The 18731-nt window shown below is 39.1% G+C and overlaps 1 protein-coding gene and 1 non-coding gene across 3 annotated transcripts; both read left to right on the forward strand.

Moving 5' to 3' along the window:
• Positions 1 to 96: 96 nt before the first annotated feature.
• On the forward strand, positions 97 to 18246 carry kif23 (kinesin family member 23). 2 transcript variants are annotated; one of them, XM_014993803.2, is made up of 23 exons: positions 97 to 474; positions 701 to 767; positions 905 to 1033; positions 1445 to 1550; positions 9243 to 9379; positions 9474 to 9586; positions 9676 to 9846; positions 9991 to 10035; positions 11031 to 11143; positions 11438 to 11559; positions 11670 to 11772; positions 11849 to 11928; positions 12000 to 12119; positions 12195 to 12339; positions 13260 to 13421; positions 13521 to 13687; positions 13777 to 13950; positions 14049 to 14348; positions 15874 to 16107; positions 16995 to 17083; positions 17441 to 17519; positions 17815 to 17885; positions 17968 to 18246. In XM_014993803.2, the coding sequence occupies exons 1-23, from the start codon at positions 461 to 463 to the stop codon at positions 17981 to 17983; spliced, it is 2757 nt and encodes a 918-aa protein (XP_014849289.2). In that variant the 5' UTR covers positions 97 to 460; the 3' UTR covers positions 17984 to 18246. The 2 variants fall into 2 exon arrangements, with proteins under 2 accessions (XP_014849289.2, XP_014849290.2); XM_014993804.2 differs by lacking the exon at positions 9991 to 10035 and having other exon boundaries at positions 99 to 474.
• Positions 11204 to 11298, forward strand: LOC148158651 (Z30 small nucleolar RNA). Its single transcript, XR_015763208.1, has one exon. It is a non-coding gene; the product is annotated as a Z30 small nucleolar RNA (small nucleolar RNA).
• Positions 18247 to 18731: the final 485 nt, after the last annotated feature.

The raw sequence follows: 18731 nt of genomic DNA on the forward strand, positions 1-18731 counted from the left end.
TGAAAGCAATGTGTTTATTAACATTCATCTAAATTGCGTATGGCTTTTGTTGTTTTAAATTTTATAAAAATAGTGAGTCAATAATAATAATAATAATAATACAAAGCAGTATATATTTATGAAATGGAAGAAAAATTATACATTTCATAGTTTTTTCTTAGCTGCTATTTATCAGTTGCTAGGTTAGCCAGAATGCTCAACTTACTACATCAACGTACACTCGGATGTTTCACATAATTTTTTTCCTGCGGACTTCACATAGTTTACATTTTTGTCTGGGGTCGTGTGTTTTTCGCCATACACGGAAGAAGACCGGCGGAAGCACGTGTTCTTGTTCTGGGATCTTATTGGCTCATTTCGGCTTCTTTTCAAAAGGTTCCGTCTGAGATTAAGGCGGAGGGAAGATTCAAATTTAGAGCAACAAAAACGGTCAAACTAAAACAGATTACTACTCTTTACAATGAATCGACAAGCGTAAGTACGATTTCTTTTCCTCCGCACGTCGTCTTTAGGGTTTGTTTCAAATATGCTTTGTGTTATCATTAAATGCTGAACTATTGATTTACGGAGTTGGCGAGACTTTGATGACTAGCTTAGCTGTGGGATAGTTAGCAGAGAAGCCAATCATTACCGTTTACTATTATGAATAAAAGTAATTGCGGCGGTTTGAAATGTAATGCATTTTATCCTTCACTATCAGGAAATGTAAAACGCCCCGAAGGCCTCCTCCTAAAAAGCCTCCCAACAGCCAGAGAGACCCAGTTGGGGTAAGTATCCGAGGTTGATAAGCGAGCATTTCAACATGGCGGTCTAAGAAAAACTATGTCTCTGTGATCTTATTAGCGTCTTCAGCGAATCTTCATTGTATTCTGTAAGAAAAATAAATAATTTTGATTTATATCAGGTGTATCTACGTGTGCGGCCTCTGGTTGCGGAGGACGAGGAGTGCTGCATTGAGGTGATCAGCAGCTCCACCGTTCAGCTGCATGCTCCCGAGGGCTTCAAAGTAAACCGCAATGGGGAATATAAAGAGGTAACCAGTCCAGCCATGCAGGTGTACCTTTAAACTACAGCTGCTATGCAATATACATGGATTACATGTCAATTTTGGATGACTCAGATCAGCAAAATTTGTTTAAAACCTCTTTAGAAATGTTCTTTGGCCTAAATTATGTGCATGGTTTTCTTCAAAAGCTGTGTCATCCCTATTTATATATATATATATATATATATATATATATATATAAATCTTCAAATACTTTTACCAACTCCTAACTAGAACATTAAACCACTTTAGGCCTATCAAATATGTCAGATTCTGAGTTTGGTGAAGAGCACACAAAAATTAGAAGGCTGTTCACATTTATTAAAAGTATTTTAAAAAAATGTATGCTTTTTGCATAATAAAGTATATTCATATTAATGGATGTGTTTTGGTTTTTAGACACAATACTCCTTCAAAAAAGTCTTTGGAGTTTCTGTATCGCAGATGGAGCTCTTTGAGAACGTGGCCAAATCTCTTGTTGTCGACCTCATTCATGGGAAAAATGGTAAGAGCATAAGATAATAAATTGTAACATGCAGAACTCAGAGGTGTTTACAGAAGCCTGGAGCTGCCCCCAACGCACAAGAAAATTACAGCAATATCACGTCATAGCACAAATAACTTTACAAATATTATAGGAATGTGCCGATCAGGGTTTTTCCTGCCGATTCCGATCACCCATGAGGGCCGATCACAGATACGTTCACATAATTTTTTTCTTTTTTTTTATCATAAACTACCGGTTAAATTATGTGGAAAAAGGAACCATGAATTCACCTTAATTTAGACAAAAACTTGATTTTAATAACTTTTTCCAAGAAAAAAACAAAACAGGCATTGTGCAAATTGTACTGCTATTGATAATACTATCTTTAACAGACTGAAAACATATGAAGGCTCTGGAGAGGCTAAATAATGCAACAAGTCAAAATAAAACCTCTCAACATTGCCAAAAAATTAAAGTATAAAACTTAACATTTAAAGGCAAAAACTGGTTCCATTACAATAAACAATCCTGAGTTACTGAATGAAAACTTCCTGCTAGCATGGTGGCTAGCTGATTTCTGCTAGTTCTGATTGGCTGTTTCTGACTGAACGGAGTAATTATGCAGAACAAGGAGGAGATCGATTATTTTTTCAGAGATTATCTGTCTCACGTTAGGTCAGCAAAAATTTTAATGCGTATGTAAAATTTATTTTTTTAAGTTAGATGCTGCAGCTTTAAAGCTAGTCAAAAAAACAGACATGTGGTAGCTTAATATTGCTTTTATACAGTTTTTTTCTCTTTAAAAATGCTCACAGGACGCTGCACGGTCGGCTGCAGAAACGGATAAGGATGAAAACCATACATGTAATTTTATTGCGTAACCTTTAATGTTGAACGCTGTGGCGGCAAAGGATAGCAGCTGTCAATCATGACGACTGGCAGCCCTCGGTGTTGCCGCGGATTTGCAGTGAACAGTTTTTATTAAGTAGGAAGACTAACGTTCATATACTTTATAAGTATGATTAGAAACGTATTGCTTCATGGAAAAAGTATGCGTCTAACCATTGGTAGCCATAGAGATAATGCTGCACCGTCATTTAGCCTAGCATGTATGGAAAAAACTTGTTAGCATCTCGTCTTTTGTACGTTTTTGCTGCTTCTCCGGTTTAAGGGGAAACAGTGTTTATGACATAGTGATATAAATCATGTTGGTGTTTCTCAGGCTCCATGCGCCTGGTGAAGATGAGCACAAAGGTCTTTGATATGTCATCTCCTCTGCAGGAATCGCTGCTGCTAGTTTATCAAGTCTTTTATGTAGAGTGGTGTAAGCCTTTGATAAATCTCATCTTCATTTTGCACCCAGCACTTTTGACTCATTTTTTAAAACTCAGAAATGCATAAAAACTGTACTCTTTTGGTGAGGGGCAGTGTTGTTTTTGCCCCAAATATACCTACCTTTTGGAATTATGGTATGTCCAAAACGTTCAACCTTGGTTTCATCAGACCATAACACATTTTTTCACGTGTTTGGGAGATTTCAGATGTCTTTTTGCGAAATTAAGCCGGGCTTTGATGCGTTTCTTTGAGAGATAAGACTTCTGTCTTGCTACCCTATCCCATAGCCCAGACATATGAAGAAGACGGGAGATTGTTGTCACGTACTGAGTATAGCCAGTACTTGCCAGAAATTCTTGCAGCTCCTTCAGTGTTGCTGTCGGCCTTTTGGCAGCCTCCCTGACCAGTTTTCTTCTTGTCTTATCAGTTTTGGACGAATGTCCTGTTCTTGGTAATGTCACTGTTGTGCCATGTTTTCTCCACTTGATGATGACAGTCTTCACATTGTTCCATGGCATATTTAATGAATTGGAAATTCTTTTGTATCCTTCACCTGACTGATATCTTTGAATAATGAGATCAATCTGATCCCGTGGCAGCTCTTTGCGGACCATGGGTTGTGCTGGATGATGTGGCTACGGAAAGCCTACTAGAACAGCTGAACTTTATCAGAGGCACTTTAATTGGTGACAGGTGTGTGCAGCTGCACCCCCAGTTCTAAAAGGGTGTGCACACTTATGCAACCACATTATCTCAGTTACTTTTACTACACCTCCTGAAAGATTTCCGTTTGTCTTTCAATTGCATTGTACAGGTTATAGGTCACAGTAAAGGTGGAAAAAGCTGTAAAAATGTTTTTTATATTTAAAAAAATCCTGACATTTGAACAGGGCTGTGTAGACTTTTTATATCCACTCTACCTTCTAAGCAAACAATTTAAAAAAGACCTAACTACCTACTAAGCAAACAATTTAAAAAAGACCTAACTACCTACTAAGCAAACAATTTAAAAAAGACCTAACTACCTACTAAGCAAACAATTAAAAAAAACACCTAACTACCTACTAAGCAAACAATTAAAAAACACCTAACTACCTACTAAGCAAACAATTTAAAAAAGACCTAACTACCTACTAAGCAAACAATTTAAAAAACATCTAACTACCTACTAAGCAAACAATTAAAAAAAACACCTAACTACCTACTAAGCAAACAATTAAAAAACACCTAACTACCTACTAAGCAAACAATTTAAAAAACACCTAACTACCTACTAAGCAAACAATTTAAAAAACACCTAACTACCTACTAAGCAAACAATTTAAAAAACACCTAACTACCTACTAAGCAAACAATTTAAAAAACACCTAACTACCTACTAAGCAAACAATTTAAAAAACACCTAACTACCTACTAAGCAAACAATTTAAAAAACACCTAACTACCTACTAAGCAAACAATTTAAAAAACACCTAACTACCTACTAAGCAAACAATTTAAAAAACACCTAACTACCTACTAAGCAAACAATTTAAAAAACACCTAACTACCTACTAAGCAAACAATTTAAAAAACACCTAACTACCTACTAAGCAAACAATTTAAAAAACACCTAACTAACTACTAAGCAAACAATTTTAAAAACACCTAACTAACTACTAAGCAAACAATTTTAAAAAGACCTAACTAACTACTAATTTAAAAATGACCTAAGTATTAAACAAATTTAAAATGACCTAACTGAAAGCATGAACGGTTCCACAGGTGTGATCTCATCAAACCTGGGCTTTGGCTCGAAATCCTCTTTCTGCAGAGGATCAACGAAGGCCTCCCTGGGTACGATGTTATACCTTGGCTCCAGTTCAAATTCCTGTGGGTCTTTGGTTGACAGGATCTCTGGTTGATAGTTTTCAAGGTCTATTATGTCCGACACATCATCTGAAGGAATGTAGGCCTCCACAGGTGAGATTTCATCACACCTGGGCTCCAGTTCTAATTCCTCATCCAGCAGATCTTTTGTTGACAAGATCGCTGGAAGAGTCAAGGCTGCCATGGCCGTAGTTTTGTTGGCCATGGTGTGAGAGGTCTCTGGGTTTTTCGGTAGGTTCACTGGAGCAACCAGATGAATGTTTCCGAGTGAACTTGGTGAAAAAACCCTTGATCCTCCCTTTCAGACCTTTGAGCATAGATGTTGGCTCAACTGGGCGGACAACGGCTTTCTTGGATTCCTTACTAGACGCATGCAATCTGACAAGAAGATCCTTAACCATCACTTTGATTTCGTCAACCATACCGTTGATCAACGTGATTGCTGTCGTCAGAGTCTACGCTGGAATTGACTCTTTCCACCACATATTTGACAATTAGATCGTTTAGATTGTCGGTGTGCTCTGTCCGGACATCTCCGCTAACCTTTACGGCCATGGCAAAGGCTTCAGGCACCTTGTTGCCAACGATTGCTTTTATGGCATCAGTTGTGCAACTGTCCTTTGGAAGACAAACTTGAGCGTTAGCTGTAAAGAGCTCTAAGATATCTTCCAAAATCCTAACCAGAACACAGGTGGTGGATTGAGCAGAGTCTCCCTCTGCCAAATGCATCCACTCAATCCAGGTTAAGTTCCAGAAAAGTGGTTGGACTATAAACCTCAGGATGTTGGCTGTGACGATTTGGTTCATTCCGCTTGGCATAATTGCTGTAGACTTCACTGATTTCTGGAAAAGTTTCAAGTTTTCTGCTTTAACGCTAGGTTAACAGGAACTGCTCCGGGCTCTGAGACGAAGGTCTGCAAAGTGAGGGTTTGAGAAGAGAGTGCAAATAAAGACCCCTGCCTATGACGTGTTTCTCCACACGTCATGGGCATCAAACCCGCCGAGTTCTATGTTCTCGCGTAATAAGTCACGCTTTCTAGACTTATGTTAAAAGCTGTGTCCGAATTCAGGGTCTGCATCCGAGTCCTTCGAAGACCGCGAATATTGACGACCGGAAGAGAGAAGCTGTTAAACAGCTGTTATACAGTTCTAGCCATAGACGTAATATAAGGATAGACGCCTCATGGACCGCTCTCGCCTATTGTCGCTGACGAGATTTAGGGCGGCCATCTTGGAGCGGTACACCACTCCACTCAGCATTATGTGTTTAGCAGGCACAATGACGTATCAGCGGATTTAATCGATCATAACACACTTTTTTGTTACTGGAAACCTTATTCAAACATCTATCAAAGCTACATTTATAAACAATTGTATTTTTTAAGTATGTTTTTAATACATAGTTCATCATATTTAAATATGCTTAGTGGCTATAACAATAGAATAGGAATGGAATATTCTGATATCGATGTATGAAGAGCATATTACAAAGCACACAGCCGTTCATAATTTATTTAATAAATTTAGTAATATCAATACATATTTTATATAACTATACAAACACTAATAAATAGATTAATAATGGCACAAATAGATTAATACTGAATTATATATTAGTGGTGTGCCGATCGATCGGTCACCGATCATAATCGGGCCGATTTTCGTGAAAAAGTGCATGATCGGCGATCATTGTCTCTTTTACCGATACCGATCACCTGCTTCTCATTTCCAGCCTGCCTGTGCAGCTGGTCTCCTCTTTCCTTCACTCTGCGCAAACGCGCAACAACAAATCTTAAGCGATGTGTAACGATAACGCACTGAGTGAATGGGGAAGTTTGCTGCGTGTTGCTGCGGAAAATTGAAGCACGTCAAAATGCATCAACACAACGAAGCTAATACGACATAAAAACAAAGCCATACTTGACGGAGTTTGGCTACATCGAGGCTCACTGCAGTAAAAAAGACATACGGAGGATCAGATAGCAGGTAAAGCAGCGCACAGCTACAAACACTCACCCGGATTAGCATGACGGTCAGAAAACTAAACGAATAACCCGCAAAATTATTTGTCTTCGTGCTGCGATGTAAGACGCTGGTTCTGCTCTCGCTGTTGAACCGCTGCTACGCTACAGGTAGTAATATTTCACAGACGGAGCGCCGCTTCTGCTCCACCTGGTAGTGACTCTCACACCGAACCTGCTTAAAGCTGCAGCATCTAACTTAAAAAAATACATTTTACCTACGTATTAAAACTTCCGCTGTCCTAACATGAGACAGATAATCTCTGAAAAAAATAATCGATCTCCTCCCTGTCCTGCATAATTACTCCGCTCAGTCAGAAACAGCCAATCAGAGCTATCAGTAATCAGCTAGCCGCCATGCTATCAGGAAGTTTTCATTCAGTAACTCTGGATTGTTTATTGTAATGGATCCTGTATTTGCCTTTGAATGTTAAGTTTTATACTTGAACTTTTTGGCAATGTTGAGAGGTTTTATGCCTTCATATGTTTTCAGTCTGTTAAAGATAGCACTACCAATAGCAGTACAATTTGCTCAATGCCTGTTTTGTTTAGTTTTTTTCTTGGAAAAAGTTATTAAAAACAAGTTTTTGTCTAAATTAAGGTGAATTCATGGTTCCTTTTTCCACATAATGTAACCGGTAGTGTTTATGATAAAAAATAAATAAATGATATTTATGTGATCGGTATCGGTGTATCGGCCATCATGGGTGATCGGTATCGGCAGGAAAAAACCTGATCGGCACATCTCTAAAAGATTATATATACATACACATGTTTATATACATATATATGTTTTTCAGCCGACAAGTCCAAAATCCGATGTGAGATTCATCCGTGCTGCAGTGAATCCGTCTCTCTTTATAGATATCTCCCTCTTCTTCCTCACATCGTGTCTTTAGGAAACTTTCAAAAAAAACGGAAGATTTAGGATGTATCTTACTTTTGACAGAGTGAAAGAATATAAATAGTCTTTACCACCTGTGTAAACTTTGCCGGTGAATGTTATAACACATAATATAAGTTTTATAATATGTGTTATATTGTTTCATTTCTAATATAGGCCCTTGTGTCAGATAATCTAAGTCAATGTTAGAGAATAATTAATTTTTTTAGATTTACAGAATCTCAGTTAGCCTTCATAGCGGGGCTGAATCCGTATTACACCAAGCACTGTAGCTAATATTAGCTGGTATCTCGCCGGTGGACATAAATACAGTAAAGTAATATTCTAATCACAATATATACACAATAATATGTCCATCTTACTTGTGAAATGTTGTCTGTGGAGCCCACACATCAATAATCCATCGATCGGAACAACAATATCCCTCAGTGCTGAGGCATCTTCTGGTGTTTTGATTGAGCAAAGTAGGAAGGTATACCGCTCCAAGATGGACGCCGTATTTCCTGCGCCGGAGGGTCCTTGAGGCGTCTATGCTTATATTATGTCTATGGTTCTAGCCATAGACATAAGAGTAGACCCCGCATTGGCCGCTCCGGCGCAGGAAATACGGCGTCCTTATATTATGTCTATGGTTCTAGCCTTTAGCTAGCAAAAACAACCAATGCGCTCCTTTAAGCAGAGGTTTGGTGTGAGAGTCACTACCAAGTGGAGCAGAAGCGGCGCTCCGTCTGTGAAATATTACTACCTGTAGCGCGTAGCAGCGGTTCAACAGCGAGAGCAGAACCAGCGTCTGATTGACTTAAATAATTTTGTGGATTGTTTGTTTAGCTTTCTGACCGTCATGCTAATCCGGGCGAGTGTAGCTGTGCGCTGCTTTACCTGCTATCTGATCGCTCCATATGTCTTTTTTTACTGCAGTGAGCCCCGATATAGCCAAACTCCGTCAAGTATGGCATTGTGTATATGACATATTAGATTCGTGGTGTTGATGCATTTTGACTGCTTCACCCCACGTTCTTCAATTTTCCTCCGCAACACGCAAACTTCCCCATTCACTCAGTGCGTCATAGTTCCACACGACATCGCTTAGGATTTGTGTTGCTGCGCGTTTGCGCAGAGTGAAGGAAAGAGGAGACCAGCTGCACAGACAGGCTGCGAAATGAGATGCAGGTGATCGGTTTGTGTGATCGGCAACAAGAGACCGTGATCGGCGATCACCGATCATACACTTTTTCACGGAAATCGGCCGATTATGATCGGTGGCCGATCAATCGGCACGCCTCTAAAATATAAGTATTACAACAACACAGTATATCCAACAATCTGACAATATAAATACATAAATTTATTTTTAGCATTTTATTTGACACTTGTACAATAAATGAACATGATCACCAAATAAAAATATTAGGGATGCACAATATATCCACGCTAACATCAGTGATGTAACATGATATGGCTGTTTTTCTTTTGGTAGCTCTATGCTTGTCCATCTGTTTCTGCATTATAAAAGCATCATATCTTTTTTTTTTTTTCTTTTTTAAGTTCAGTGTTTGCTGATGATGTGCTGTTTGCTTGCAGGGCTGCTCTTCACATACGGTGTCACAGGAAGCGGGAAGACTTTCACCATGACTGGCTCTCCAGGTCAGGGTGGACTATTGCCCCGTTCCCTTGACATGATCTTCAACAGTGTCGGCCCCTTTCAGGCCAAAAGATATGTAAGAGAGCAGTACACAATGATATCTTTCAAGTCCACGCGACTTGTTGCTGTATTTCCTTAGCTTTACGTTTATTGGAATCTCCTCTGCTCAGGTTTTTAAAACGGATGATAAAAACGGTATGGAAGTTCAGTGTGAAGTCGATGCTTTGTTGGAGCGTCAGAGACGGGAAAACAACTTAACAGTTCCTAAAACTCCCTCCTCCAGGTAAATTTTTTGATGCTAGGAAAAACAAAAGCTGCAATCTACACTGTATAACTAAATATTGAGGTTGTGTGTGATTTCCTGCTTTTTAGACAAAAGGTTGACCCTGAAATTGGTGACATGCTGAAACCAGAGGAGGCCTGCAAAGCAGACGGTGTGGATGAGGACAGCTGCTACAGCGTCTTTGTCTCCTACATCGAAATCTATAACAACTACATCTATGACCTCTTGGAGGAAACGCAGGAAGACGCGATCAAGCCAAAGTAAGTGTCTAAAATAAATGGACGTACAGATGTGCTTGAAATATATGCTTAAGCACTGTCATTCTGGAGTCTCTGTGAAGATGTTTAATAGTTTCATGACAGAGTAGCTGGAGGAGAAAAACTGTTGTCTTTTCTTTTTGCTAGGTGGAATGGTGGAGGCACACCTGTGCGCCAGAACACCGAGTTCATGTATGTGGCTAGTGAATACTAATCCAGTAGACATCAGATTAGCTGCATGATCAAGCTAAGCTGCCCAGTTGAACATGCTTGTAGAAGAGAATTCCTTAATAGTGATATTTGGTATTGCAAAAAATATTTATTGGCTACTTAATTTGTGGAACAGGAGTCCATGTTAGCTGGATTAATTATAGGGGAAAAATATATAATCTCAGTTATTTTTGGTTTTGGCTAAAACTGACCAAATTAAAGTGATTACTAATTAATTTAGAAAACGATGTATTCATAAGACTAGAAAAACAATAAATTGCCATTAAAAAATGTTTCCCTGGAACCTCTTTGAGTGATCACTTCAATTAACAAATGCATATTTGTTTGAATATTTGATATTACACAAAAAAATTAAGTCAATAAAATTTGCTTCAGCAGGCGGGGGAACATTCAAGTTATCATTCAGAAACTTTTATTTTTGAATTGAACTAGCTGTGATTTTAAAAATCTGCATCTTTAGTGTGTATTACTGTCCAGATCTGATACGTCTCTTAATTATCAATATTTTTAATAGAGTTGATCTACAGTAGACTAGACGAGAAAAATCGAAGGAACAATGAAATGGCAGTTTCAAGAAATGGCAAATGTGACGCTTACTTTAGCATTGAGTCATTTCATAAATCTAAAAAAAAAACTTGAATAGGGTAATGTCTTGTTGAAAATGTCCAAAATGTGGACCATTTTAGAAATTTGTGTCCAGACGAGTATGAAATTTGTCACTGGAACATGAGCTGGATTTGATTATGAAAAACTACTAAGCAATGACTCACTATTTAAATCTGAGGACTCAGTTGATTTTTCAAGTTTTGTCTCCTTTTCGTTTCATAGAATTTTAGAAATCCCTGCATGACTCACTTTCTGCTTGCAGTCTTTGCTTTGCCTTTTATGTGTTGCATGAAAAACTGTTCCTCTTCACTGAAGAACAATTTATAAATTTTTTTTCATTACTGCTACAGACCACCTCAATCTAAAACCCTTCGAGAGGATCAGAACCACAACATGTACGTGGCCGGCTGTATGGAGGTCGAAGTCAAATCTGCAGAGGAAGCATTTCAAGTGTTCTGGAGAGGTGAGCGTTTCTGTTTCTGATCCACAGATGATAGAAACAAACATGTTTTAGCTACAGAAGCTGCAGTGATGATTTCTAGTGACTGACCTGGAATTGCTGGTCTCTGGGTCGGCTCTGTTCAGGAAATGACTTGGGTTAATCTTCTCTCTGAGTGGTTTCAGATCTGTTGCAAAAGATGAATTTTGTGCAATGAATTATTGAGATCATTTAACTTGCACATTAAATTCTGTTTTTTTTTTTTTTTTGCATGTGTGTGTGTAACATTTGATTTTAAATTATTTTTTTTTTTTGCAGGTCAAAAGAAGAGGAAGGTTGCAAACACTCGGCTGAACAGAGAGTCGAGCCGATCGCACAGTGTGTTCATCATCAAACTGGCTCAGGCTCCTCTGGATGCAGACGGGGACAACATTCTCCAGGTTAGTTGCAACCAAACTTCTCTCAAAGTTCAGAACATATTACAATATCCACCTGCTATTAAGTTATTATCTACGCAATTGATTTGGATTTTCTCCCTTTTAACCGTCAGGATAAGAACCAGGTGAGCGTCAGTCAGCTGTGTCTCGTTGACTTGGCAGGAAGCGAGCGCACTGGTAGGACTGGAGCTGAAGGCACGCGGATACGTGAAGCAGGTTTGTTAAACATAAATGTTATGTTCGATCAGACACCTAGAAATGTTTTGCTAAATCTAACATGTTTTCTATGCAGGAAACATTAATCAGTCGCTCCTGAATCTGCGGACGTGCCTTGAAATACTTCGGGAGAACCAAATGTACGGCACCAACAAGGTAAGTGTTGCCAGACTGAAGCTAAACGTTTCCATTCAGACCATGCGGGTAATGTAGAACTTCTGTTGTAGATGGTTCCATATAGAGACTCCAAAGTCTCCCACCTGTTTAAAAACTACTTTGACGGAGAAGGAAAAGTCCGGATGGTTGTGTGCGTCAACCCCAAGACGGATGATTACGAGGAAACGCTGGCAAGTTGATCCCACGGATTCACTGCGTCCTTCCGAGGATGTTTCCGTTCTCCAACAAGCTTCCTGTTTGTGCAGCTGGTGATGCGGTTTGCAGAGATGACCCAGGAAGTGGAGGTGGCTCGTCCGGTAGACAGGCCCATCTGTGGGTTCACTCCGGGACGCCGCCATAGGAACCAGGCGTTTAGGGAGGAGATGTCTCAAAGGTTGGAGGACCGCGGTGGTAAGAATGTTTCTTAAATATAATTCTAAAACCTTATTAGACCTGGGTGATTAGGCTTAAAAATAAATTCTCCCGATTTTTATTTATGTATATGTATATTTTCATGCTAAATCCATTTTTTTTTTCAATTAATTTTTGTTTTATTTCTTAAAAATAAATTAGAAATGACAAATTAATCTCAATCCACTTTTTTAGAGGTTTAAATTCTGGTGTAATATTTATGCATCCATTAATCTGATCATACTTTTTGTTCATCCGTCCATCTAGTATGTGGTTTCCATAAGTTCTGCTTTCAAAGCCAACTATGAACTATATTTATAAGGGGCCATTTCCAGAATAAAGAGTTGGACTTAGTCTGACGGAAGTCTTAATTCACACCAAGAGCTTTCGGACAATTTCATGCTTCCAACTTTATGTCATCAATTTGGAGATGATACTTTCTTGTCCCAACATGAATGTGTACAAAGTAACTTCCATACGGATATGGATGAGTAAGTTTGGAAGACCTTCACTCACCTATAGAGTATAAACCTCACACTGATAGAATGTCTATGGACTGAATTGGAGCAGAGCCTGTGAGCCAAGCTGTCTTGTCCAGCATCGGTGTCTGATCTCACAAATGCTTTTAGAGAATAAATACAAATGCATATCTGCAAAGGGTGGGTTGGCATCGTATTAAACTCCATGCAATGAAAATCGGATGTTACTCTGATTCTTGTATGAATAACAGGTGTGTCAACAGTTTTGGCAACGTAGTGTCATACGTTCATACTTCAGAAACTAAAGGCTAAGAGGTTTTGAGTTTTAGATTGAAATCATGTTGATCTTTGACATAATGTATATAATCCCTGGATTACTTTTAGTTTTCCATGTGTCTAATCAGAAAATGTTAACTTGTTGAACCGGACGTCTTCCTTCAGACGCGATGTCTGCTCTAAATGGCGTGGTGCTGAGCCTGCCACCTCTGCCCACGTCTGAACTGACTGACCCGAATGACGAGATCACCATTCCTCGGCTGATTGAAGCGCTGCAGAACAGACAGAGGATCCGGCAGATGATGATTGAAGAATTCAACAGAGCAGGTGAGAACTCACAGCTTGTCTGTCACAGGTCAACGCCCTTTTTTTTTTTTTTTTTTCTTGTTTGTTTTGTTTCAGCTCACCTTCCATATCTTATTTTAGCAAGCAAGATGAAGTCTATGCTGCAAGAACTGGACTCCAACGTCATTTCCAAAGAGAATGTGATCCTTGAACAAAATGGCAGACTTGCAGAGAAAGACAAAGTGATTCATAGCAACAAGACGGAGATCGAACGTTTAGAGAAGAAGACCAAAATGCAAGAACACAAGGTTCTTCTTTGACTTATTTATCACTACTGGTCTGTAGATGTTTTGTACTTGTTGTTTTTCTTTAACTGTCTATCACAACTTCCTTCCAGATCGACATCCTGCAGAAAACGACCAAAATCTACGAGGATGACAAGCGCTCCCTGCAGCAGGAGTTGGAAACCAGGGGGCACAGGCTGCAGAGAGAGCTTTCTGAGAAGAGACGCATGGAGCAGCGCATGCAGGGCGTGGTCTCAGACACACAGCATAAGTGGGAGAAAGAGTGTGTAAGTTGGAACAAACGTATCACCTGTGCGTTGTTTCTGGAGCATTGTTAGACTTTTCAGTGACATAATTTTGGTGTAACGATGGTAATGTTGTGCAGGAGAGACGAGTGAATGCGATGCAGCTTGAGATGCAGAACAAGCTGTGGGTGAAAGACGAAAAGCTAAAACAGCTCAAAGCTATAGTAACAGAGAGCAAGACTCCTGGTCGCCCCGATCCCCAGCCGCGTCAGACTCAGCCTCCACCTCAGCGGCCGTCCAGGGAGGAGCGGCCGTCCAGGGAGGAGCGGCCGTCCAGGGAGGAGCGGCCGTCCAGGGAGGAGCGGCCGTCCAGGGAGGAGCGGCCGTCCAGGGAGGAGCGGCCTCCATCAAAGAGATCAGCCTCACCATCGCCTGTTCCGGTACGTTGTCAACTAAGTACTTTGCTCCCAGGCTCTTTTTATTGTTGAAAATTGTTCAAAGTTACGAGTATCACTGACTTTTCTGATGCTCTTTTGCTTTTTTTCTAAGGTTCTCGCTGTGAGATTGCACAGTTGTTAGAGATGCAAGTTATCGATTAAGTTAATCTAAAGTTGATTGACTAACGATTAATTGATAACATTTTTGTTATATCAAGAAGGCTGACTGTCTTTCCATAACATAAAGGTTAAGATTTTTCATAATATGCCGAAAAATTATTGCAATTTAAACAGTTTGTATTAGTTTTTATCAATACTCTAAATACAGGAAATTGTGGTTTTCTTACATTAATTTAGACATATTTATAAAATATAACAAAACGGTAACCTCTTAAGTTGCTGAATAGAAAAATAAAATATGAAAAGAATAAAACGTATATGAAACATGTCATTCTCCATAAACAGAGATGTTAGTACAGAGTTGCCATCTGTAGTTGCTGTTAAAGGGAAATTAAAACGTTATTCTATGAAGTGCGTTAACTCACCAGAACCCTCAAAATAAACTTTGCTTATTGGCATAACACGACGTGGTATGAAGGCCACGCTAAGAAAGCGAAATAATAATAAAACTTACAAGAATAAAGTCATGATATTATGACTTAATAAGCGCCATTACCGTGAAACTTCAGGAGCTTGTCCTTTACCAACACCGGACTCTATTTTGGACCTTTTCAACTGGCTCCTTAAGGATGACCAGCGGCGCCCTCTGCTGGATGGCGGCCAAACTACAACATTAGAAAAGAGCTCTAAGCTGTTATCAATAAATCGATTGGGACTAATTTTAATCTAATAAACCATTAATATACAAATAATCATGAGTTAATTGTTTGGATCCCTGGCAGGTGTCTATTTGTTCTAGTCTGCATTGGTTTTATAAATTTGTTCTTTTGATCATGTCTTATTGTTTATTTCCATTTTGCTCGTCAGAGTCTCGACGAGTCTTCTCAGAGTCTCGACGAGTCTTCTCAGAGTCTCGACGAGTCTTCTCAGAGTCTCGACGAGTCTTCTCGGGTCAGTCCAGTGCCAGGGTCACCTGCAGTCAGAGCCACTAGTGATGAGGAGGTCGAAATGAACCCAAGACCCACATGCCCCCTTCCCAGCAGCAGTTGTCCTTTGTCAGTGGCCAATACTGTCTCCTTACTGGAGCAGGAGGCGGCTCCAGATGAGGTTTTACCGTCACCTGATATACCTAAAAGAACCCTGTCTCCCGCCGGCTCCCCAGCCCGCCGAACCAAGAGAAGAGCAGAGTGCTGTAGTAGACGGGAGGCCCGTCTCCCCTCCCCCATTTTGCTCCTTGACTTCATAGGAGAGAGAAGCAACAGGGTCAGTGAGGTAGTTGCAGCAGCATCAGGTTGAAGAATTAAAAACTGGATCTTCCGCTTGTTGTAGTTGAACTTCAGGTTGGTCAGGGATCATTTTAAAGTGTTTCACTTGTCTTTTGTTTGTTGTCGAATTGTTACGCGATCAGACGACCACGCCGGTGCGGCCTCGCCACCGCCGGTCCCGTTCCGCGGGCGTCGAGAAATGGGTGGACCACAAGCCGCCCTCCAGCCTCAACTTGGGGACGGTCCTGCAGCCAGTCATCCCCAACGCCATCCAGGTGTCCGCGCCCAACGAGAAGGCCCTGTCCAAGTGCGACAGATACGTGTTGACGCACCAGGAGGTCGCCTCTGATGGCGAGATACAGACCAAACTTATCAAGGTCAAGTAAAATGGAGCAGGAACTTAAAGATTTACTTATGTTTTGCTTTTTACTCAGGTTGACTTCAGTTTGAGAAAATTTATTGCTCATTGCAGTGAAATGAAGAACAGATTGGGGGGGAAAAAAACAAGTAAATAAAAAGGTGGAAGAAATGTGGAATTATATGAACAAAAGAATGAAAGTAGATAGAAATGAATTGGTATTAATTTCTATTTACTCTCCATTAACGTGAGAATAATTTTTATTTCACATCTAATCTTTATTACAACATATATATCCACATTTATTTCTTTTTTTGTTATGATTTTTGAAAGTTCAATGTGCAAATCTTTCCACAGATTTTTTATTTTTATATTTTCTTTAAACTTATCCAGGATAATTAAGACATAAAAAATATGTTTCCAATTTTTTAAGCCAGATGAAGTTGAGGGCAAATAATTTCAACTAGCGAGGCATGATGTGTCGGCATGAACATCGGTATTGTCTGATATTTGTATTTTTTTATTTTTTTTTAACGGATCAGTCCAACTAGTAAAACTAGGCCAGTATTAACAGATATTTACATCCATCTTGTTGCTATCTGAGTTTCAGAAGTGGATCTAGGAGATTAATGAAGTGTTTTGTTTTTGCTTTAAAAAATTTCTGAGACATGGGGGCAGTTTCTTTGGGCAAAAGCAATATTATATTATCAGCATAAATCTTAAGAACTCTGAATTGCAGGGAAGCCAATTTACATTTTACCTTTTGTTTTTTCCTTCACACTTCCTCTCAACACTTTAAAATGAAGTAATCTCCTACTAGGTTAACTGATTGTCTTTATCTTGGAATATCTGAGTTTGTGTTACTGTATACAGTTGATTCTAACCTTATTGTTCCTAACATTTCAGGGGGAGGTCATTAAAACCAGAGGCGGAGGCCAATCTGTGCAGTTCACCGACATCGAGACGCTTAAACAGGAGCTCGCCACCGTCTCAAGGTGACGCAAAAGGCAATGGCCACTACAGCATCTTGGTGCTCAATATCAAGACTGCAAAAGGCTTTTGAGCTATTGTTTTCAGTGCAATGTATTTATGGTCATTGTGCATTCTGGAAAAGTATAGAATTGCATTTCGTTATTTTTCAAGGACACCGTTATTTATTTAAAGAGAAAGTAATTCTAAACTTTCGTCCGCATTCTGTTATCTAAAAGACAAAGTTGCATACCTTGGTAAAGGTATGCGAAACAACTCCTTCAGTCATCTTTAGTTATTGTAGGCTAAATGTTCACTAAAAAAGCATTTTTAGTGGAGAAAATGCTTGCTTAATAAATTTCCGTCACTGTTTTTCTGTGAAGCCGAAAAAGGAAATCTTCAGAAGGAGCTGCTGCAAGTGGAAATCAGACAGATGGTGCTTGGACTGATGTGGAGACACGGGTAAGTAAAAAAAAAAAAAAAATCTTTAATGACTGTCTTTATTTAGTCATCCAGTTTTGATCTAGGATGAAGTTAAAAAAAAAAGTGGCAAACAGAAGCGGAGCTTACACAGCAAATATTGGTTAAATGGGAGGAACTTTGACGCATATTAAAAGGCTGGACTTTACCCAGAGTGTTTTAAACTCACTGATGTAGCAGAAACCAAAATTCATCCCTGTAATGTTTTGTTTTAAAATTTCCATTAAAGACTTTTAAAGCTTCATTTCGAATTCGTTTCTTTCTTTTATTTTTCCAGTGCTCTGTGGCTTTGGAGATGAGGGCCGGGTCAAACATGGGGCCTGGAGTCGAGCATCACGGGATCCCAAAGTAAGCTGCCAGCAACATAATTAATAAGACGTCGTTTTATTGGCGTTGTAGGAAATGTCTGATTCACTCTGTTCTGTTAAAGGCGCAGAAAACCCTGAAAGCTGCTGGCTGCTCCATCAGCATCTCCTCTCTCCTGTCCTCACTTGGCTGCTGTGCAATACTCTGAACTTGTATTTTGTATTTGGCTATTGTTTGAATATTTATGCATTTTTTTCATGCTTCTTTTTTATACATGTGTGCAAAGGATTTCTAGACATAGGTCACTAAAGTGTTCATAAAACATTGTTGATATTGGTCTGGCACTCACTATTTGTCTAAATTTTTCATTTTGGATCTTGAATAAAACACCTTTTGAAGAGTCTGTGTGTGTGTGTGTGTATAAAATATGTAGTGGAGTAAAACATACAGGGCAGGATTGATGAAATTGGTACAGTTGATCAAAACTGTAATATCGCATCAAGCTTATAAAAAAAATAACATGTGACCTTAAGTTATCAATGATGATTTGAGGAGTTATCTGTTTATCCATTTTTATCAAAAAACAAAATTCAAGTACAAAATACATATAGTGCACAGTACAAGAACACACTTTTTCACTTCATTTCTGTATTTTAAAAATCCAGTTTATAAAATATTTTGTGCAATCTAATTTTATTAGAATCGGAATCTTAGGTTTTTATTTGCAATAAGCTATGAAAATTAACAGAGTGAACACTTTAAATATATTTAAGTGGAATTAATCTATATAATTGGATTTTACTTTTTTGATTTTTTATATTTTTGAGGATTTTAAAATTTACTTGGATGCAACGACATAAGAATGAAACACAAACACCTTCCATATAA

The sequence above is a fragment of the Poecilia mexicana genome, unplaced genomic scaffold, assembly GCF_051168715.1.
Source record: "Poecilia mexicana isolate PSO_F unplaced genomic scaffold, ASM5116871v1 scaffold_6, whole genome shotgun sequence".
Classification (NCBI taxonomy): domain Eukaryota; kingdom Metazoa; phylum Chordata; class Actinopteri; order Cyprinodontiformes; family Poeciliidae; genus Poecilia; species Poecilia mexicana.